The sequence below is a fragment of the Myodes glareolus genome, chromosome 26, assembly GCF_982192425.1.
Source record: "Myodes glareolus chromosome 26, mMyoGla1.1, whole genome shotgun sequence".
Taxonomy (NCBI): domain Eukaryota; kingdom Metazoa; phylum Chordata; class Mammalia; order Rodentia; family Cricetidae; genus Myodes; species Myodes glareolus.
The window spans coordinates 15,600,074-15,620,586 of NC_142051.1; the positions used below are offsets into that span (position 1 = coordinate 15,600,074).

At 42.8% G+C, this 20,513-nt stretch overlaps 1 protein-coding gene across 6 annotated transcripts in view; it reads right to left on the reverse strand.

Moving 5' to 3' along the window:
- The window catches only part of Ptprr (protein tyrosine phosphatase receptor type R), a 235,498-nt gene that overhangs the window by 3,602 nt on the left and 211,383 nt on the right, over window positions 1-20,513 (reverse strand). For all 6 annotated transcript variants that reach the window (XM_085683131.2, XM_048418575.3, XM_085683133.2 and 3 more), the window contains 2 exons: window positions 19,510-19,667; window positions 16,999-17,112 (listed from right to left, as the gene is read on the reverse strand). In XM_085683131.2, the coding sequence (XP_085539257.1) occupies window positions 16,999-17,112; window positions 19,510-19,667 (272 nt within the window). The remainder of the gene's footprint in view (window positions 1-16,998; window positions 17,113-19,509; window positions 19,668-20,513) is intronic.

The window sequence follows — 20,513 nt, forward strand, 5'->3', positions numbered from 1 at the left end:
GCTCCGGCCTGCGAACCTCCTGTTACTATTTACCTCGTCTTGAGGCAAGATCTCCCTTTTCTTAGCTGTTCTGTTCAGCAGTGGCAGTTGCATGGCCGACTGCTGGACCAGTGGTGTCACGGTTTGGGTCTTAGTCATTTTCTCACTCTGAAGTGACTCAGTAGTATGCCATCACGATTGGAACAGATTCGCTGCGATTAGGTTCGGTCAAGTGTAACGGATTGGGTTAACTCGGTCAAGGTTGCTGCTGCCAGTGAAGGTGGGGAAGACAGGAATACACAGTGCACACTGGCAAAAGTCTTGTGGATCTAAGAGCTCCAGGAAGACACGGGAAACAAGTTGGTATTTTCCATTTTTTTTCGGAACAAAAGAAGTAGCATCAGAGGGGCCCTCAAAGATCAGTCGTCAGAATTACTGGCAAGAGTTTGTTTCTCTACAGGCCGGGCTTTCAGCCAGCTTCTGGAATGCTCATGGACAGAGAAAGCTGTAGAGGCAGGTTTCCAAAGACATCAAAATGAATTTCTCTCTCTCTCTAACGCTCTCACCCTATTGGCCAACTGAAATAACCCCAATAGGTCTCAAGATTCCTCTTGTAGTCACACAATAGTTCTCGAAGTGATGAAAACAACCATCAAAGTCCCGTAATCTTTCTTCTCTAGACTAAACATCCTGTGGTTACTCAACATTTCTGTGTAGCCTGGTTTCCCTGTCACCCACAGGCGGTATCTCCCACCTCTACAGGCGATTTTATGAACTAGGACCTTCCTACAGTGCTGAATCCATACCCAATGGTATCTTCTCAGCAAACATCTTTTCTCCCTTAGCTACACATTGTAGGCATTGTAGGGACATCAGCAGGAGAGGCCACTGGGTCTGCAGGTGCTTGATACTCAGCAAGCCGCTTACGAACAGTTAGGTTAATTAAAAGTCAGCAGGACTGTCTTGAGTGTGAAAATTACAGGTTTTTTTTTTTCCCCTCTCCTGTAGTGAAGCTATTGAAAATTTGAAATTAAACACAGGAACTTATACTTGTTCCTGTTCATTTCCATTTGTTAATAACTGAATAATTATTATTATTCAGTTTATTAATAATAATAAACACTGAATAATACTGAATGCTATTTCTAGCATTCAGTATACGACTCTTGCAATTCTCACTTCCAGTATTGAACCTTCCTGGCATTCAACAAGCATGCCTTGCATCTCATCTAAGTCATTTATTTAAAACCAAATGTAACAACAACCGCAAATAGAAATGGCGGGACCAAAAGAAGATGGCGTCTTTATGCTGAGTAATTTGATATGATATGTACTTTTTAATCTCATCTTAACATTGTTTCCAGCTAAATTTTACGTTTTTTAAGGTCAAGTATGTCATGCCTTTCATATTTGTTGCAACAAAAAACACATAGCAGCTCTTGCATCAAAGAGGCACTTAAGGTCCTGAGGCAAATAGGTAATGTATCATGCAAATCATCTGGGCCTTGATACTTTTTGTTATGAGAAAATAGGTAAACCATGGGCTAAAGCAAAGCAAAAGTTCCCCAGGTTACATTCATTGGATAATGGTTAAAATTTGAGAACTCGTCACAATCATCTTGGGAAATATTTAATAAATATCTCGCAGAATATATATTAATAAATAAAATAGCCTATTGACCTTTATAAGAACTTAAAACCTAGAATTGATTGATTAATTAATTAACTAATTAATTAATACAGCCTTCAGGTTGTATTCTGTTCTAGGAAAAAAAATATTTTTCTTTTGTAAGCTGGTAACAGGAAACAAAACACAAACAGACCCAGGAAGCTAGTACAACATACAAAATACTTTTTGTTAACTGTCTTGAAAAACAAAAAAAAATATTTTTCTGGAACAAATGCATACAGCTATGTAGATTATGGGATCTTCAAGAGAGTTTCATAGTGATTCACCCACCACCCCAGTTTAGCAATAATTGATCCTAGCTAATTGATTCAGTCAGATGGGGGTCTATGGATTTTCAGAAATCTAAATCTACACTACAGAGAGAAGCAGTTCCTCATGTGAACCGGCTCTAGAAAACAAGAGCTGGGAATTCTCTGGTCTATTACTTTGAAAACAGCCATCATCAAACAGAACCGAACAGAACTCCGAAGGCATCATCCAACTACTGTTCAAAGAGCAGACGTTAGCAAGATCCCTCACCTCCAGCAGGTCATAGTTCAAACATAGTACAAGGTTTTAAAAGAGTTCCACAATGGTCCCAAGTCTTAGGAGATTAGGCTGCACAAGATCCCAAAGTGTCAGAGAATCTTCATCTGGCTAGTTTACAAGAAGGCTAGAAATTAGCACTGTTGCTTAGCTACCATAGAACTGAAGAATTCTCTTTAGGTGCAAATTCGGGTTTAACAAACCACTGTCTATAAAGTTACAATTCATGTCTACTATTAAGTAGGTATTAACCAAAAAAAGAATGAAATTATCTAGGCCTACATACAGGCCTATGATCTCAACACTTGGTAGGTGTGGGGAGGGGGAGGATCAGGAGTTCAAGATCACCCACGACACCTGGCTTTTGACTGTCTCAAAAGACAAAACGGTGTGGGGGCGGGGAGGTGAGGGAGAAGGGAAGTAAAATGAAAATGGCAAGGGAACCTTAGCTTGACAGTGGCTGTGAGTTTGAAAAGGTCTGGAATGCCCAGGTGTCAAGTTCATTGCCAACAGGAATCTAAGTATGCTAAGAGGTCAGAGTAAAGCAAGAGCCAACACGGCACACACTGTTGTCAAGATTAATTCGGTCTCCGTGACCACTGGATAAATGACCCTATCACGTCATCTCTGCAGTGATCAGTTGTGATTTTTCTTTTTCCATGTACAAAACCCGTGAGGAGGCCACACGGCAGTTGTACCTGCTAAGCGCCGCTGTGAGGAGCAGATGGACAATTCATTTTCCAACGCTTCCGGTCAAGCTAGGTTGCTGTGGATCCTATAAACATAGTGTTCTCTGCTCAGACAGGGCTAGTGACAACGCTCTGGGGTGAATTCTCCGTCTACCTTGCAGGACTAAGAGCAAGCCTGGCCAAGGATGAAGTGGTCCAACTTGGGCAAGTCTGAATGGAAATGACCCAAATGTGCTTCTATACAACGAGGCAGCTATAGAAGAGGCAGTTGGTACAATGGGAAGCAGGGCCGCTAGAAGCCTGGCGGATATCAGGTGTCCTCACTTTTAAACCTACTGGCTTTGTGATTTAATTAATTAAATTTTATTGCTGTCACTTTAAGACAGCATCTCGCTAAATCGCCCCAGGTTTGGCTCTAACTCCTGCAATCCTCCGGCTACAGCCTCCCAAGTACTGAGCTTACACGGGAGAACATCACCACCCCAGAGAGCTCTGAGGTTTTTATACAGGTCACTTATCTCCTCCCCACAACCTGGCTTTTCCCACTTATAAAATCATGTGATTGGTAGCTGTCATCTCACTGTGAGCATTAAACATGTCAGAGCACATGACTATCCAGCTGCAGGATGGTCACAGAAAGTCCCTGGTTCCCAGTGGCATCAGGGAAGGAGGAGGGAAGCTGATCAAGGGTCCCTGGCAGTTCCAACTGTCACTAGGGTGGCCATGTTTTTAGTGGCTCTTCATATTGGTGCTCCGTGGGAGATTTTGTCTGTAAGTAATTTTCCACTGTTCATACCCGCAGAAGAGCTTGCGAGATGCTGGCCTGGCAAGTGAATTTGTCACCTAATAAGGCTTCAGGTTTCACAGGGTTTAATAGATAATAATTCACAAATGCTTAGTACAGAGGCTGCTGATGCATAAATAATAAATAAATGCTGCATAACTTTCTTCTTTGAATCAGTGTTCCGGCAACACTGTACCTGGGTTGATCTCTATACCCGGTTGCTTGGCACAGTCATGGTTCTCTCCAAAGCCATTGTGAGGTTCCGTGATTCCCTCTTGGAAGGTCTGGGTTTGTAGTCTAGATTATTAGTTTATCCTGTTTCTGTCCTACCCTATGCTCTGGAAACAAAGCCGCCCCCTTTATTGTAAAGGTGCTGTCGGCTTTCCTTTCCTGGTGGCCGTAGAATAGGAAGACAGTTAACCAGATCACAAAGGCTGCAGAGACGCTACCCTTTCTAGACATGCCAGCCAGATATCTCATCTCATTAGTACTGCCAAGCCCAGAAACCAGTGTCAGCTCCTTCCCGTGCAGGGAAGCACGTAACTGTGCCAGCTGGGGGCCGACTCAAGTTAGAAGAGGGGAAAATGTAGGACTCCCCTGCCCACGCTTTGTAAGCGAAATGGTGTTTTGGAAAAAAACCAAAACAAGACAAAAACTCTCAGAGCCTCCCAGATGTCCAGGGAGAGAGTTTCGGCTTTTACCATGTTAAAGTTGTGACCTTTTGTGATTGTTCACACACACACACACACACACAGACACACACACACACAGACACACACACACACACACACACACACACACACACACACACACGCACACACACACACACGCACGCTATAGTCTTTCCTGCTGCACCACCCAGCCAGTATCCGGTCTAATCAGTAGACAGAAGGAATTCTGCAGGGGTGACTCACTTCTGGGCTAACAATGGAACTCTTGATCCTTTGCTTTTTATTATTTTTCAAATCTGGAATTCTTTTGGTAAGGTTTGGTACAGTAAATTTAGAACAAAAGGTGTAGACATTAATGCGCCTCATGGGTAAAGCTCCGACGGCTTTGGCATGAGTCAAGCCAGGCCGAGCGTGTTGTCCCGGTGCAAGGCCCAGCTGCGAGGTGTGCCAGACCCTCCACCAAATGTTCCCCCAGATCTTTAGCAGCTGTCCTATCAAGGAGAATTTAGATGGGTGGAGTAGTGCAAGTCTGTGATCTCAGTACACTTAAAGGTGGAGGCTGGAGGATTAGGACTGGGTCACGTGAGACCTTGTTTAAAGAAAACAAAAGAAAGCCAGGGGTGGTGGCTCCAGTTTTCAATCTCAGCACCCCAAGGAAGGAGGCAGGCAGACCTCTGAGAGCTCAAGGCCAGCCTGGTCTGTACGGAGTTCCAGGAAAGACAGAGCTACATGATAGAAAGACTCTTTCTCAAAAGCAAAACAAAAACAACAGAAAGCAGAGGAGAACTAATGTATAACCATGGCTGATACTGAACAGATATTTTGTGGTGTGTGTGTGTGTGTTTGTGTGTGTGTGTGTGTGTGTGTGTGCATATGGAAGACAGAGAACAACTTCAAATGTAATTCCTTAGACACTAGCCACTTTGTTTTTCTTTTTTAAACAGGGCCCCTCAGTGGTCTGTACTTTCAAAGTAGGCTAGGGGTCCTGGCCAGTGACCCTTAGAAAACTGCAGGTCTCTGACTCTCCAGTACCCGGATTACAAGCCCACGGGAGCACAGGCAGCATTTTCTAAACATAGGTTCTGAGGATTGAACTCAGGTCCTCATGTTTATAAAACAGTAACAAAATCAAATCAAACAAAACAAAAGGTACGTTACCAACCAAGCCCAATTCCCCTGGACTGGATCTTGTGAACACTAACACTTTCTCTGAAGTAGAAGGCTCTAGACCTAAAATATTTGTCGGGCAGAAAAGTCAGTGCAGATCAATTGAAAATTTGATTATAGCTCTAATTTGTGTGTGTGTATGTGTGTGTGGTGGTGCATGTATGTATGTCTCACATATACCAGTTTGGATTTGTACTTTGTGTAGCTGAGAACGACCTTGAACTTCTGATCTGTCTGACTCTACCCATTCCCAAAGGGCTGGGATTCTAAGCATATATTAACATTCCTAGTTTATGGAGTGCTGGAGATTGAACCCATGTCTTTGGGCTCTCTAATAGTTAAGCTACTGCCCCGGAACTAGCTTTAGCATTGTTTTCAAGATTAATTTTTCCTTGACAGCTATCCACCTTCCCCCAGCACACACACTGAATAAGTGGGCTATTGTAAATACATCCAATTAAGTCCTAGCAGGAATGAAGATAAACATTGGCAATTCTTAGAAGGTCCCATTGTGAAACCTGTTTTACAAAGAGGGCTTCTTATTAGGATCCTAAAGACAAGAATGTCAAGAAAACACATATCAGTTTCCAGGACTTAATCTCTAGATGTCCTGAGAATAAGTAAGCCCAAACTTCAAAATTCCTGATCTTCCAATGAGGTCTTTGGAACTCACTAGGTGTAGCAAGCATTGTGGCTAGTTTGTAATACAAAAAATGCAATGTTAGACTGTGCTTGATAAAATTACAATAAGGAACAGAAACTTTATATCTGAGATTATTTTAGCTATACTTTGAAGATAAGGAATATTTAAGGACATACATTATTATAGGGTTTGATGGCATGTATGTTCCTTCTCTCAGATGGGTATGTTAAGAAAAAGAATCTATCTACCGCCGGGCGGTGGTGGCGCACGCCTTTAATCCCAGCACTCGGGAGGTAGAGGCAGGTAGATCTCTGTGAGTTCGAGGTCAGCCTGGTCTACAAGAGCTAGTTCCAGGGTAGGCACCAAAAACTACAAAGAAACCCTGTCTCAAAAAAAAAAAAAAGAAAAAAAAAAGAATCTATCTACCAAAGTGAAGTGGGTCATGAAAATATTTACACAATAATGTGACGCCCACTGGAAGCATCTGGGAAGGCCACAAGTGAAGTCATGGGATGTCATTCCACTTTGAAGGCCCCCCAATGTAAGAGCACACGAGACAGCTACAGACTCTGCTAACTCTCAAAGAAACCAGAATTAGACAGATTGCTTCCTGTTCTGTGAAGGGGGTGGGGGTGGGGTGTCAAGAAATGTGATGAAAGCCTTCAAGCCAGAGTTTCCAATGTAAATTTCACTTCTCAGATTCTGTTTTCAAATTCTGCCAGCCTCCAGAGGCTCCAGCGGACTTGGGGGAAATAAAATGGGGGCAAAAGTCTGCAATCAGTCTACACTAGCATGTATTCCTCTCCTCGCCGCTGGATGTCATTGAACATTCACAGGCTGCCTTTGACTCACTCTCTTATAACATCTATGAGGCATGTTCTCAGTCTTCCTAGGCCTTATTATTACTATGGATCATTATTATCAGTTAGGATTATCATTGCGTGTGTATGATGCATGTGTGCATATGTGTTTTAGTTCTTGCCTTCCCATCTCATTTGAGTCAGGACACCTTTTTTGTTTGCTTTTGTTTAAGCAAGCCTAGCTGGCCCAGTAGCTTCTTCTAATTCTCCCATCTGCACCCTCCATTTCACTGTAGGAGAACGTAGATTACAGATGCCTTCTACTGTGATTTTAATGTGTTTTGGGGACTCAAACTCCGGTCCCACTTTTATGGCAAACACTTTACCCATGAAGCCATCTTCCCAGCCTTCATTGTTACTACTTTTTTTTTTAAAGAGATAGGAGCATATATTATATTCAGAGCATTAATGACCAGATGTCACTACCTCCCACTGCACGCTTTGGCACTTTTGTGAGACTATTACAGAGGCAGTGACATGGTGAAGGGCTACTGGTTGATATATCTCCATAGCAACTGAATTCTCAATTATTAGTATTGGATGTTAGAAGATTAAACAAAGTATAAAAGGGCTTTCTAAGTAACACAAAATGATTACCCTGTGTTCTCTTTGAAACTAATGTTATGGGTCCTCTCTTTCATCTAATTTTATTTTTAAATTGCTAATCTACGCGTGTATGGTAACCATCTCTACAGGAAAATGTGATCGACTCAAGCTTCTCTTTCCCACCAGCCAGCAAGAGTCCCGTGTACTTATCAGATCTGGCGTTTGTAACAAGTAATCTAAACTAAAGTCATCAGAAATAGGCGGCATTTCCCCCTGGTTTATATATCAAGAAGTTCAGCATCATTGTGAAAATGCTAATATGTGAATTTACGACTTTGTGCTTAACCTAGTGAAGTCTCCCACTACAGAAAAAACAGCCTTTACCAAACAAACAAACAATAATAATCACAAATCTAAGCATTTGAAAATTTGAGCAAAATTAGAAATTCAGTTTAGAGTGTTAAAAAGAAATCAAGCATGTCTCCCAGTATAAACCTCTATTGCCCGTTACTTGAGTGGTCGATGCAGGAGAATCGCAAGCTGAGAACCTGTCACAATCACAGGGAGGTCAAAGCCATCCTGGGCAACCTAGTAAGGCTGTCCTTCAAAACAAAAATCAAAAGGAGAGATGGGGATATAATTTGTGAAACTCTACATTCAGTCCCCAGTACTAACATACACGCATACAGGAATATTTAATATTTGCATTGAGCTGGGAAATGTGACATCCTTTTGTCTCGGATTCCCCTTTAAGAATGAATCCTGTAGTTACTATTTCTGAGGCCAGATATTTTTACAGCATCCTTTTCCTAGGAGGTAGCAAGCAAATGTTATGGCTATTATTACCATAGCATTGTTCTTCATGTAACCAAGGCTCAGAGATCCCAACGAAGCAACAGAGGGATCTGAGAACACAAGGGCTCATTCCTCAGTCACTGCACCTCGGGGTTGAAAAGGCATCTTATTAGAGGGGTCCTCAAGTTCATATGGGCTCCCCAAAGTATCGGGACACCAACTGAACACAATATATTTGTCACTGACTTTGAAATGCGCGGAGGTGTTATTGTGAGCCATGGAATGAAAGCTAATTTACAAACATGAGATTCAAAATGCAAGGTGGAAGCCGATGAAATCGTTTATTCTCCAAATGGGGTCTTCATCCAGAAGGGGTTAGGCTCCATCTTTCTTTATGTAATAAGTAGAGAGGCCAAGAGTGGACTAGTGGTCACAGAAAGCTGGGGAAGAGGTAGGATCTGCTTCAAACATCTTGGTGTACGGTCTGAGATGCCTGACTACACATGGTGCCTGGTTGTCTGTGCACTCTCCCACCAGACAGTTCTCAGTCTCAGTTGCTACAGCACCTTTTTGTCTTTTGATCAAAAATGAAAACTATCGGGAAGAGGGGGTGGACCATTAATACTCTTCTAAATAAAACACGCCTGGGTGCTTTGCACTGAATTTGAACTACTTAGAGAGAAAGATACCCCATTTTAGCTGCAAATATGTTCAAAAGTATTAATAAAGTAGCACCACAGACTTTTGAATCTGCCAGGAGAAATGTGGCATCTATTTATGGGAACTGCCTGAAAGCCAGAAATGATAGTGTTTTGCCAGAAAAATGAGGAGCCTATTGGAAAGTTGTGTTATAGTTTTGAACTGGAAACATCCATTCAGCCTACATGCTTGGCCCGAAACCGGCCCACTTAAGTTTGTTGCTAATATGTGGATTTGTGATTTGAGTACACATGACCTTCTCTTGTCCGGTTCCATAACAAGCAGCATATATTGTCATGTATTCTTTTTCTAGACAGGAGTTTTGATTCTGACCAGCGCTCAAACTCTTGACTTATCGATTGTGAGATAAGTCCCCACATCCAAGTCAGTGTCTTGTTTTTTTCTCGGCGCTTAGCCATCTTTGGCTTATCTGAGGAAACAGCTGCGGAGATGGGTAGATTACTTGTCTTCTATTCAAAGACAGTTTTCACTCCATAGCCCGCGATGGCCTCAAACTCTCTGTGTAATTCAGAGTGGTCCCCAGCTCACTGCGATGCTTTTGTCGTGGTACCTCAGGTGTTGGGATTACTGCTGTGAGCTACCATGCCCAGAGTGAGGGGTAGACTAGAAGATGCCCTGTGCACAGGCTGGCAGACTTGTGGGCAGAGGCCACTGCTAAAATGAATACAAAGTTTAAGCTGGGCCTGGTGGTGCATGCCTGGAATTCCAGCTAATCAGGAGTTTCAAGGCTTGACTGGGCTACAGTGAGTTTAAAGTCAGTTTGGACAACTAAATTAAACTCTTTTCTCAACAATAAGAAACCAAAAAATGCATCGGGGATATAGTTCAGTAGTGGAATGCTTGCCTAGCAAATGGGAGGCGTTGGACTCAGTCTCTAGCAACACACACACACACACACACACACACACACACACACACACACACACACACAGTAAGAGAGTTTAAGCCAGGACTGTGGGTGTAGAGTCTTATCTCTTACAACAGACAGTATTTATTAATCCAAGGACAGCCTTCCCTTTGTCATGGCCCCTATTATGTTCAGATTATTGTTCCATCTCAAGTCCTTTCCCCCCACCAGACGTTAGAAGAATAACGTGCAGTTCTTGGACGTCTTTCTTTCCCACTCTGGTGTTCTTTGAGGGGATTTTTGCGTGGTTCAAGGAATGGGGAAGAATATGGCAACAGTTTGAAATCGGTATCTGCTGGGGAAGTTCGGGAACTTTTCAGACCTTTAAAGCTTCTTGAGACTTGTTTCTTCTCTCTCTCTGTCTCTCTGTCTCTGTCTCTCTCTCACTTCCTTTCTTTTCCTTTCTTCCTTTATTCCCTTTCATGCCTCCCTCCCTTTCTCCCTCCCTCCTTCTCTCTCTCACTTTCTTCCTTTTTTTTTTTTTTTGCCTGATTCAGTAACTAAAAGGGTCTGACACTTAGCAGGCGGTCAATAAATAATCATCCATACATTATAATCATTCGTAGAGGGACACACGGTGATGGAATACACTAGGGCGCTCCTCTTTTCACAGCCAGGTACCCTATGACACACGGTCAGTGACATTTGTTGAATGAACAAATGGATGGAAAACCACTCTGAACAGACACCTCTGGAGCCTGGTCCACAGCCTGCTACAAACACCTGTCTTGCAATCACTCCAAGGCAATGCTTATTTCAAGCGATTTCAATGTGTGTGTTGGTGTAGATCCCACCTCTGTGGTGAGAGAGAGCTTGTTTTTGGGCTAATGCTCTGCTCTCACCACCTAGAAATACCTCGAGTTTTTCTACCAGGAGATCCCCATTTTCTCCTGACCTTTCTCTCCCCTTGTACACTATGGATCCATACTGCTGATCCAGAGGATCCATAGAACCTGGTTTTTCCCATCACAGACATCTCAAGGTAGAGATTTTCTGCTTCCTGACAATGGGCCCAGGTCTTTCCACTGCGCAGAACACGACGGGTCCCTGGTCTGCAAGGCCATTCCAAGGTGTGCTCATGCTTCTCTTAGGCCAAGCCTGACTTGCTAATAGCAGTTTTATATTGTATTTTATTCATGAGAGACAGGGTCTTGTAGCTCGAGCTGGCATCTAAATTCAGCGGATGGCTGAGGTTGGCGTCAGACTTTCTGTTTTCGCTGTCAAGGGGTGGGATTTGGAGGTGTGTGCCACCACGTCCGGCTAAAAGCAGTATTTTAGACATTCACCCTACACAGCAGAGACATCCTCCACAGAGAGATCGCCTGGTGACCGGAAGCTTTCCTGTGCTTCTCAGACGGCAGTGCTCACCTCACCCCAGGTGATTAGGAAGCAGCTGCCATTCACACTGAAACGGTTTAAGCCCCATAGCGCACTATCGCTACTGCATGCTTTTCATTAGTAACGCACCACCCGTGTGGTGCAACACAGTCTGGCAGCTTTACAGCAAGCATTGCCAAATCCTGTTGACTTCCATCTAGCTATTCAAACCGTTGGAGTTAGAAATCATGAGTCCTGGATTCCACCTGAATCCACTTGGCCACTTCCTAAGCCCTGTGGTTTTGAACAAATTACTAGCTGTCTGTCTTTTATTTGTTTTTCACATTTGTGGCTTGTGTTGTTGTTTGTTTGGTTTTGTTTTTCAGGACAAGGTCTTTCTTATGTGGTCCAGCTTGTCCTCAAACTCAGTACACAGGTGAGGGTGCCTTTGAACACCAGATCTCCCTGACTCTACCTTCCTAGTGCTGGGATTAGACGGTGCTACTATACCTGGCCTAATGTCACTGTTTTATCTTGGGAAAAAGAAAAGAAGAGACTAAGGAGTATGCTCCCTGCATCACACTTTTGAGTTTGCTTTGTGAGTTAGAGGAATTATGTGCTTAGCAGACCGTGGTGGAGTTTTCCTAAGGAAACACATTTCTGTCTGCTGACTCGCACATTCTGGAATGTCTGAGAGGTCCTGAGTAGCAGGCTAGGTTGGCCAGGAAGATCACGGAGGAAGGGTGGAGGCTGAGGAGGCATTAAAGAAAGATACAGTGCAAGAGAGTGGGGGTGACAACTGGGCTTTCTAAGACTGTATTTTTCTCCCTCCCTCCCTCCCTTTTTCCTTCTGTCCCTCCTTCCCTCCCTCCTTCCCTTTCTCCCTCCCTTCCTCCTTCCCTCTCTCCTTTTCTCCCTCCCTCCATTCCTTCCTCTTTCCTTCTTTGTTCTTTTTGCCTATCTTCCTCTGTCCCTCCCTCCCGCTTCCTTTTCCTTTCTCCTTTTTTTCTCTTTCCATCCTCCCCTTTTATGGTCTCACTGAAAAATCAAGGCTAACCTCAAACTCAAAATCCCCCTGCCTCAGCCCCTTAACTGTTGTGCCAACAGACCTGGTTTGCTTTCCTTTTACTGGCCAGAGTCAAAGGCATGGCTGTTAGCAGCAGTCAGTCTGCAAGTGGAATTTTAATGGTAAACTCTATCAGAACACTGACTCGGTAGAGCAAGAGCTGAAAGATGGGGAAGAAACAGAAGGAAGGTGAGGGAAAAGAGGAGGAAGTATTTCTCTTTTGCTTTTTCATAACTCCTAGGGAGCTGCGCAACTAAACGAAGAAACACGCAGAGGGAAGCAGGCTGGGGGGAAACCTCTCAAGAAACCTCATTCGAGAGAGTGTCTCTTTCCAAACAAGCAGCTCCAAGAAAGAACTTACTTACCGAGGTCTTAGGAAAGCAGTTAAATATATTTGACACACACACTGGCAGAAACTCAAGTCCAAGGGCAAACCAGATCAGCAGGGAATTTAGATATGTTTTAAAGCGTTTATCAAGAATAAAAAAGTCCAGCCCCGTGGGAAGACCTTGGTACTGATAGACGGCCAAGGCCAAAATTTCTGGCCATTTGCTGTAGAAAGGAAGGAGTAGATAGAGGAGGCATGTTGATATTTGATTATTTTTTTAAGTGTTGTGATTCCTTTCAAAAGTAGAGAACAATTCAGTGGGGTCGGCAGGGGGAATGCATTGGGAAGTGGAGACCAAGGCAGAGGTCAGGCTACAAAAGTGAGTGGGGGAGCCGGAAGATGAGGGGTGAGATCAACAGTCACGGGAACAAACCACCTTACTCAGTATGCAGTCTGAAATGGCGTCAGGGCAGGAGTTGCTGGCTACCACCTTGACTCAGAACTGCCCTCCATGCCCTTCAGCTGGTGTCTGTGGAATTCTGGTAATGGAGAGAGAGAGTAGCATTCAACTTGGAGCTGTAGGTCAGAGAGCCTCGGGAATTGGGGTCCCATGCTGGGCTGAGCAACACAGCAGGAGTTCTGGGCTCCTCAGGCTCCACCATGTCAGTACCCAAGGGGTGAAAAGAGGTCTTCAAATCTGGAGAAACAGTCAGATCTTCTTAAAAATGTTTGGTTTCAAATCACATTTATTGTGTGTGTGTGTGTGTGTGTGTGTGTGTGTGTGTGTGTGTGTATGTTTTAGGGAGCTCACTAAGGCACATGCGTGGGGAGCTGAGGACAACTTGTAGAAGTCAGTTCTCTCATTCTTCCACGTGGGTCCTGGGGATTGAACTCAGATCCTTGAGTTTGGTCCCAAGCACCTTAACCCATTGATACTATGTACTGTACCGGGTTCAGACCAAAGGATCTTTCAAATCTAAGATGGTAATTAGGATTAAAGAGTGGGAATATTACGATCGATTTTAGTATGTGCAAAATGAAAATACTTTGAAAGGACATAACATTTGGAATATGCAAATCAGATAGAGAGGGTAAAGTTGGGCTAAGAAATGTAGGCCGAGGGCTTAACCACATTACGGGTTCCATCCCACTGAAATGCAGCTTGGGAACCTGTATGGTGGTGTATCTACAATTGTATCACTTGTAGGTGCATATTTAATGTATAGACCATCTATATTGATAGTTACTGTAGTTAAATTTGATCACATGCTCATTATGTGTGGGAACTTCACATTCATAGTTTTTGATGTCACAATGGGAAGTATATACAATTATTAATTTCATTTTTCAGATGAGAAAGTGAAGAATTTGGAAAGTCAAGGAAGCTGACTTAGGCCACACAATTAGAAGCAGGGAAAAAGAAAATGGAGACACAGAGTTAGAATTCAAGAGTCTGAACTGTGATGATGGGCCAGTCTCTACTAAACCAAGATATAAAAGGAAGGGCAGATACATAGAGTAATTCAGATACCAATAACCACGTGACATTTACTAGAGGCTTCTATGTGCCTCCCACTTTCCAAGTGCCATATCACACACACACACACACACACACACACACACACACACACACACACACCCTTATTGCATTGCCAGAATACCTGTTTCCTTTATTGAAATCTCAGAACTCAGTAGGCATTCAAAAATATTTATTGGACAACTCTCTCTCCTTCTCTCTCTCTCTCTCTCTCTCTCTCTCTCTCTCTCTCTGTGTGTGTGTGTGTGTGCGTGTGTGTGTGTGTGTTTTAAATTTTAGATAGGGTCTTGAAATGCAGCTTGTACTCACTAATTTAGTTCAGACTAGTACATTCTTAGCTAGCACGTTCTTCTTGCCTCTGCCTTCAAAGTGCTAGGATTATGTGCATCTCAGTGCCTGGCCATTGTACAAACTTTAAATAAATGTAAACAGACAGTTGTACTTTTTGGGATCCCCAGGTAACAGGGCCCAAGTCCAAGGAACTCAGCTCCCATGACTTCTTCACTGGATCTTTTCATAGTGCCCGTTTTTGGCTCATATAATCTAGTTTACATCTTGGCTTCTTTCCCTCTCAAAGGGCAAGAAGCTTCCTTTGTTGCTGTAAGACTGAATTTGCATGTTGAATATCTAGAACCACCCTGGACTTCTGATTACTTAGCATTATTTGTTTGTATGAAAGGACAAAACCCTGTATTTCCACTTTCTTCCCTGTAGAGCATTGCCTTGTCCCCTGGAGACATGCCTCTCTCTCTCCCTCGAAGCCACTCGTAAGAGGCATCTACTCTTGTTCTCTATCACTGACCCAGCTCTCCATCCTCCACTCAAGCATGCGGCAGTACACGGTTAATGTTAGGTGTCTTCCTCAGTTACTCTTCCCCTGGCACAGTAAGGCATTCTCTCACTGAACCTGGGTCTCACTTTCTGGCTAGTCTAGCTAGCCAACTTGTTCTGGGGATCTCCTGCCTCCACTTCCTGCTCTCTGGGATTAGGAGTTGGTTGTCATGCTCACTGATGATTGATGGGGGGGGCAAGAAGTTTCTTCTCTGCTTTGTTTTCAAACTTAGCATTGATTATCATAAGGATAACCTCCCCCACTTAGACACATCGGGACAGCTACTGTATTAAAAAAAAAAAAGGAAAATTAAGTGGCAGGAATTATTGTAGAAAACAAGAATTTTTTTGAGTACTTGGGAATTTTATCCAGTCATATCCCAAAGAATTGAAAATGGAGTCTAAAATAAACATGTAAATACTCACGTTTGTGACATCATTATTCATAACAGACAAAATAAAAAACCAATACACACATTGATCAACAGATGAATATATGAACATAGTGTCTTATAGACAGATAATGGAATATTTTTCAGGGCATTCTGACACATGTCAGAACACGGATAAATTTTGAAGCTACTATGCTACATGAAGTGAAGCCAGGCACAAAAAAGTCAGTTACAGTATGCTTTTGATAGTAAATGTTACCTAGATTCAAGTGTGGTAGTGTATTGTACACAGATAATGAGGCTAGTCTGTGCTACATGAAACCAAAAAAACTGAAAAGAAGAATAAAGAGGATGTGCTGAAGTAAGAGGAGGGAGAGAAGGATGAGGAGGACCAAGAAGAGTCAAGTGTATAAGACAGAACGATGGTTTCCAAGTGCTGGGCTGGGAGAGGTTCGGCTTGATGGACACAATTTTGTAAAGTGAAGAAATTCTGATCGCTGTTTGTCTAATGGCGAGAGTGCACTCAACACACAATCTCCACTCAAGAATGCCTAGGATGCTCAGTGAATTTCATCACGTCTTGAAAGCTGATTTTAAAAAGGACTCTTAGAAATAGCAAAGCATTCATCTTAAAGATTCAAAATACTAAGCCAAGTGGTTCAATTAAGTTAAAAGAAAACTGCAGATTATACATGGAGGAGTTTAGATTTAAGGCATTATAAACATATTGAAGATGAGGAAGATTTAACCATGAGGTTTGGTATTTGGGCTTCTGATAGTTGGTGTTATACACCAGTTTCTTCAAAGTGTTTTTTTTTTCTTGTTGTTTTGTGGTAAGTTCTTGTTAGGTAGCCTAGGTAGACCTCCAATTTGTTATCCTATGTGCCTGAACCTTCAGTTTCTTCCCTTCTCCTTTCTCTGTCCCCTCTCTCCCACTGTCCTTCTCTCCTTTCCTTCACAGTCTCACCCCCACTCTTCCCATGGTAAGCTCTCTATAACCTAGACTGTCTTACTTAAATATCATTTTAATATAATGCATATTCTTCTCATTTTTTGGTCTGTGTGTGTTTGTGTGGGGGTGGGTTAGTGTGTGTGTGTCTGTAGTCTATGTGCATGTATATGTGGGCACACTGGATGAACATGTGTGCACATGTGTGCGCATGCGGCAGTACATGGTTAATGTTAGGTGTCTTCCTCAGTCGCTCTTCCCCTGGCACAGTAAGGCATTCTCTCATTGAACCTGGATCTCACTTTCTGGCTAGTCTAGCTAGCCAACTTGTTCTGGGGTTCTCCTGCCTCCACTTCCTGCTCTCTGGGTAATTAGGAGTTGGTTGTCATGCTCACTGATGTTTTCTGTGGTTCCTGGGGATCCGAACTCTGGTCTTTATGTTTGTGAAGGCAAAATGCTTTCAAAATACTCTGCCTACAACACGTGCTTTTTAGCATGGAGACCCAGGACCTTAGAGCTGTCATGTCTATGAAGTGAGGTGGATTGGATGTGGCTGTGTTGGACAGTCCTGAGATCTCTATCACACCATCCTGTTTACGTACCTGTCTACACGGAGCTGGCAGACAATACTTAGTGCGTCCACGACTCCCTCTTCTTTCAGCTGCTGACAGCCGATGGATGTGGCGATGAAGCATCCCGTCCTCCCAATCCCTGCACTGAATGAGAAAGCAAAGGGACGAGAAGATAAGGAAAAGCAACAAAGCTAAGCTGCATTTTTTTTTAAAAAAGAATACTTTTTAACTTTGAAACTATGAGGACTAATAATAACAACGATAAAGCTGCCATGGGTTGACGATTACACATCTAGCCTGTGCTGTGCTTGAAACAGACTCTTTGGTTTATTTCAGGCAGTAGAATGGGTGGTGGAAGGAAGTGAGGGGTTGCGAGAATGTGCAGACATTGCAACTGTTCTAGAAAGAATAATTAAGGCAAGGAATAGGCAGTCAAAAAAAAAAAAGAAATATTTAGACACACTACAATATTTAAATGTGAACAGTGGAAAACAAAATATCAAGAGAACCAGGCCTGGAGGACAAGAAGGGTTGTATTGCTACAGGGACAGAGGGGATTCTGGGATGCGGACTGCTCAGGAGATGTGGTTAGATGATGGAGTCTTATGAATAAACAAAGACTCACTTCTATTTAAGAGAATGAATGGGATTGGAAGCACATATTTCCAAGTTGCTTACATTGAGATGATAACTCAATAGAAATACAATGTGCTTTAGAGAGTTTATGTATTTACCTGCTTTAATAGCAAATCTGTGGGATCAACTTTAGCCCCCCCCATTTTGATCACCACTTTTATGTAAATTTCTCTCAACTCTGTATCTCAAGTCCCCAAACTTCTCCTAGTTGGAACTCTTGATGTCACTGTTTTTCACAAGTTCAATACACTTAAACATACATATGAAGAAAGAATTTGATGCAAGACAGGACATGTGACTTGTGACAGTCAGTAGATTAACTTCGATGGGTAGACAAGCAGGAAACAAACCAGGCGTGGAAACTAAGATCCTCCATGAGAGGCCACAAAGTGAGCCACATCCTCTTCAGAACTCTGGGAACTCTCCAGAAAGAAGCTCATGCATGCATTCAAACTTTATCAAATAATGTCGAGGAATTCACTCATCTCTAGTGTATCTGCAGAGTCAAAGATACACTAACCACTCTTGCTTCAGGTATTGTGAACCCATCCACCAGTTTTGAACAAGGACTGTATGTCATGCAGACATTTGCAGGAACATCATCTCAGAGAAGCACACGGGCTAGGCCAGAGTGGCCCGGGGGAGAAGGGGCTGTGTGTGTAATTAGTCAACGAGCTCTAAACTACGCGGATGAGGTCATAAGGTCCCGGACTAGGATGGGTGGACAGGAAGTGTGATTGTGGGAGACGCTTTGAAGAGAAAGCCAATCTAGTAACTGATTAGATCCTGAGACAGGAGTTGAGAGGAGACACAAAGATAACTGTCAGCACTGGACGCAGAGTGAAGGGAACAAAGGAGGCCTCGTTCTCAGAAGTAATCATCAGAAGGGGGCCTTAATTTTATAACGGAGGGGCCTCTTTCAGCTTAGATATCCTTAGTGCGTAATGGTTTTGGGTGGGGGCTACAGTCATAAACTATGCCCAACTAGTTTTTCCCCTTTGACTCCAAGGGTTCAGGATAAAATCTAATGTTAGAAACTGAGTAATGCCACTTTGGTAAATAGACATACACACACATAAGAACGTTTAATTAATCCACAAAGCTTCAAAACAGAAGGAGAGGAAAATAAATCTCAAATCATGTGTCTTATTAAACTTTCTTTTAGGATATTTAGAAGGTTAAATAAATCAACATCAATTATTTTAAAAAATATAGAATACATGGCAGTCATATAAAAGAATATAAATTATTTGCTTTGCTCACATGAAATAATGGGGAAATATCAGTTTTAGGAGGTGAACATCAAACTAGACACGAGGAAGAGAACCCCACAGAACACTGTTTCTGCCGTCTGTGTGGCCTCTGTGCCCTGTCTATGTACTTGTTTTCCTTAAAACAAATGACCACTTGCCCATTTCCCACTTCATAAATCATTTTCCATCTGGTTATCATGAGATAGCATTGAAAATCATTAATGATTCCACCAAATCTGCCATAATAATAAGCGCTATCAATATACACAATCCATATGGTATCTTAAACCAGCAAAGCTCCATCAATAACTAAAGGTATCTGCAGTTCTCAGTGTGGAAGTGACTAACAGGACAGAAATGAACCAAAGGAGTTTCAGGTCAGACGATGGAGGAAGGACTCTTGCTTACTCAGACGTCTATTTAATACTTGAAACTTTACTACTTTGCTGCATGCTAAAAATGCCCCAAAAGGTCTAAGTAATTTCTGTAAGCATCATTTTGATAAAGGCTCTAGTATTAGGCTGTTCCTCCACTTTTAATAAATAGTCAATTTACTAAAAAGTTAGACCCAGGAAGCTAGGCCCCACTTCTCCATGTTCTGCGATTAGAGAGGAAATAGCTGTTCTGGCGGGAGGATCGTTTCACGCCTTACCTGCAGTGAACAACCACAGGCCCTCGGCCCTCAGAGGCAAGTCTGTCTTCTTCTACGTCCAGCATGAGCTGCAGAAGGGGCTGGGCACTGTCTGGAGTTTTGTGATCAGGCCATGAAGTGTACCAGTAATGCTTCACATGTTGGGTGTGACTTCCTTGCTGAAAATAGCACAGGCCATTGAATTCCATATTCACTCGCGGAACTAAAAGGCACCCACCCCACAATGCTAAGCGACTTCTCTGGCTCCTGGCTTACTGCCAGTTAACTTCTAGGTAGGAAAAAGAAAAATCTAGAAGCTTTTCAAAATTACCCTTTCACATGTGCATGTCCTGGCTTGACAGGGAAGGTTGAGTGTTCACCCTCTAAGAAGTGAGGTCTGCATATGAGTCCATCATACATATCACATATGTACTATAGACTAAATATATATATATATATGTGTGTATACACACACACACACACACACACACATATATAATAACATGCTTTAGTAGGTGAAAATGTTGCTATTATTTGTGACAGGATCTCACTCTATATCCCTGGCTGTCCTGAAATTTGCTCTGTCAGCCAGGCTGACCTCAAACCCACAGAGATCCACTTGCCTCTGTGTGATGGGATTAAAAGCTTCTGCCACCATGACCTGCTTAAGAGGGGAAAATATAACAGAAAGAAAGGGATATGCTGCGTTTCCTGTTGTGTAAATCTTGATAGATCATATATAGACATATTAACTAATATAAGAACACTTGTTTGATCGTCAATAAGAATTGTTCTATCCTCATCTCGGATGCTGGTATTTGACAACAGTGGGAACCTTAGCAGTAAAGGACCTCTGTCGCATCCCTACAGTGGAACACTAAGAGTTAAGGCTCACACACACCATCCCACAACCCAGAGCACAGGTGGGAGGCCCGTTTCTGATCAGGCATGTGTTTTTAAACAGTTTCCCGCCAAGCTTCCCTCTGCTACACTTTCGAATAGCAAACATCCCTGCAGCTTTCCCT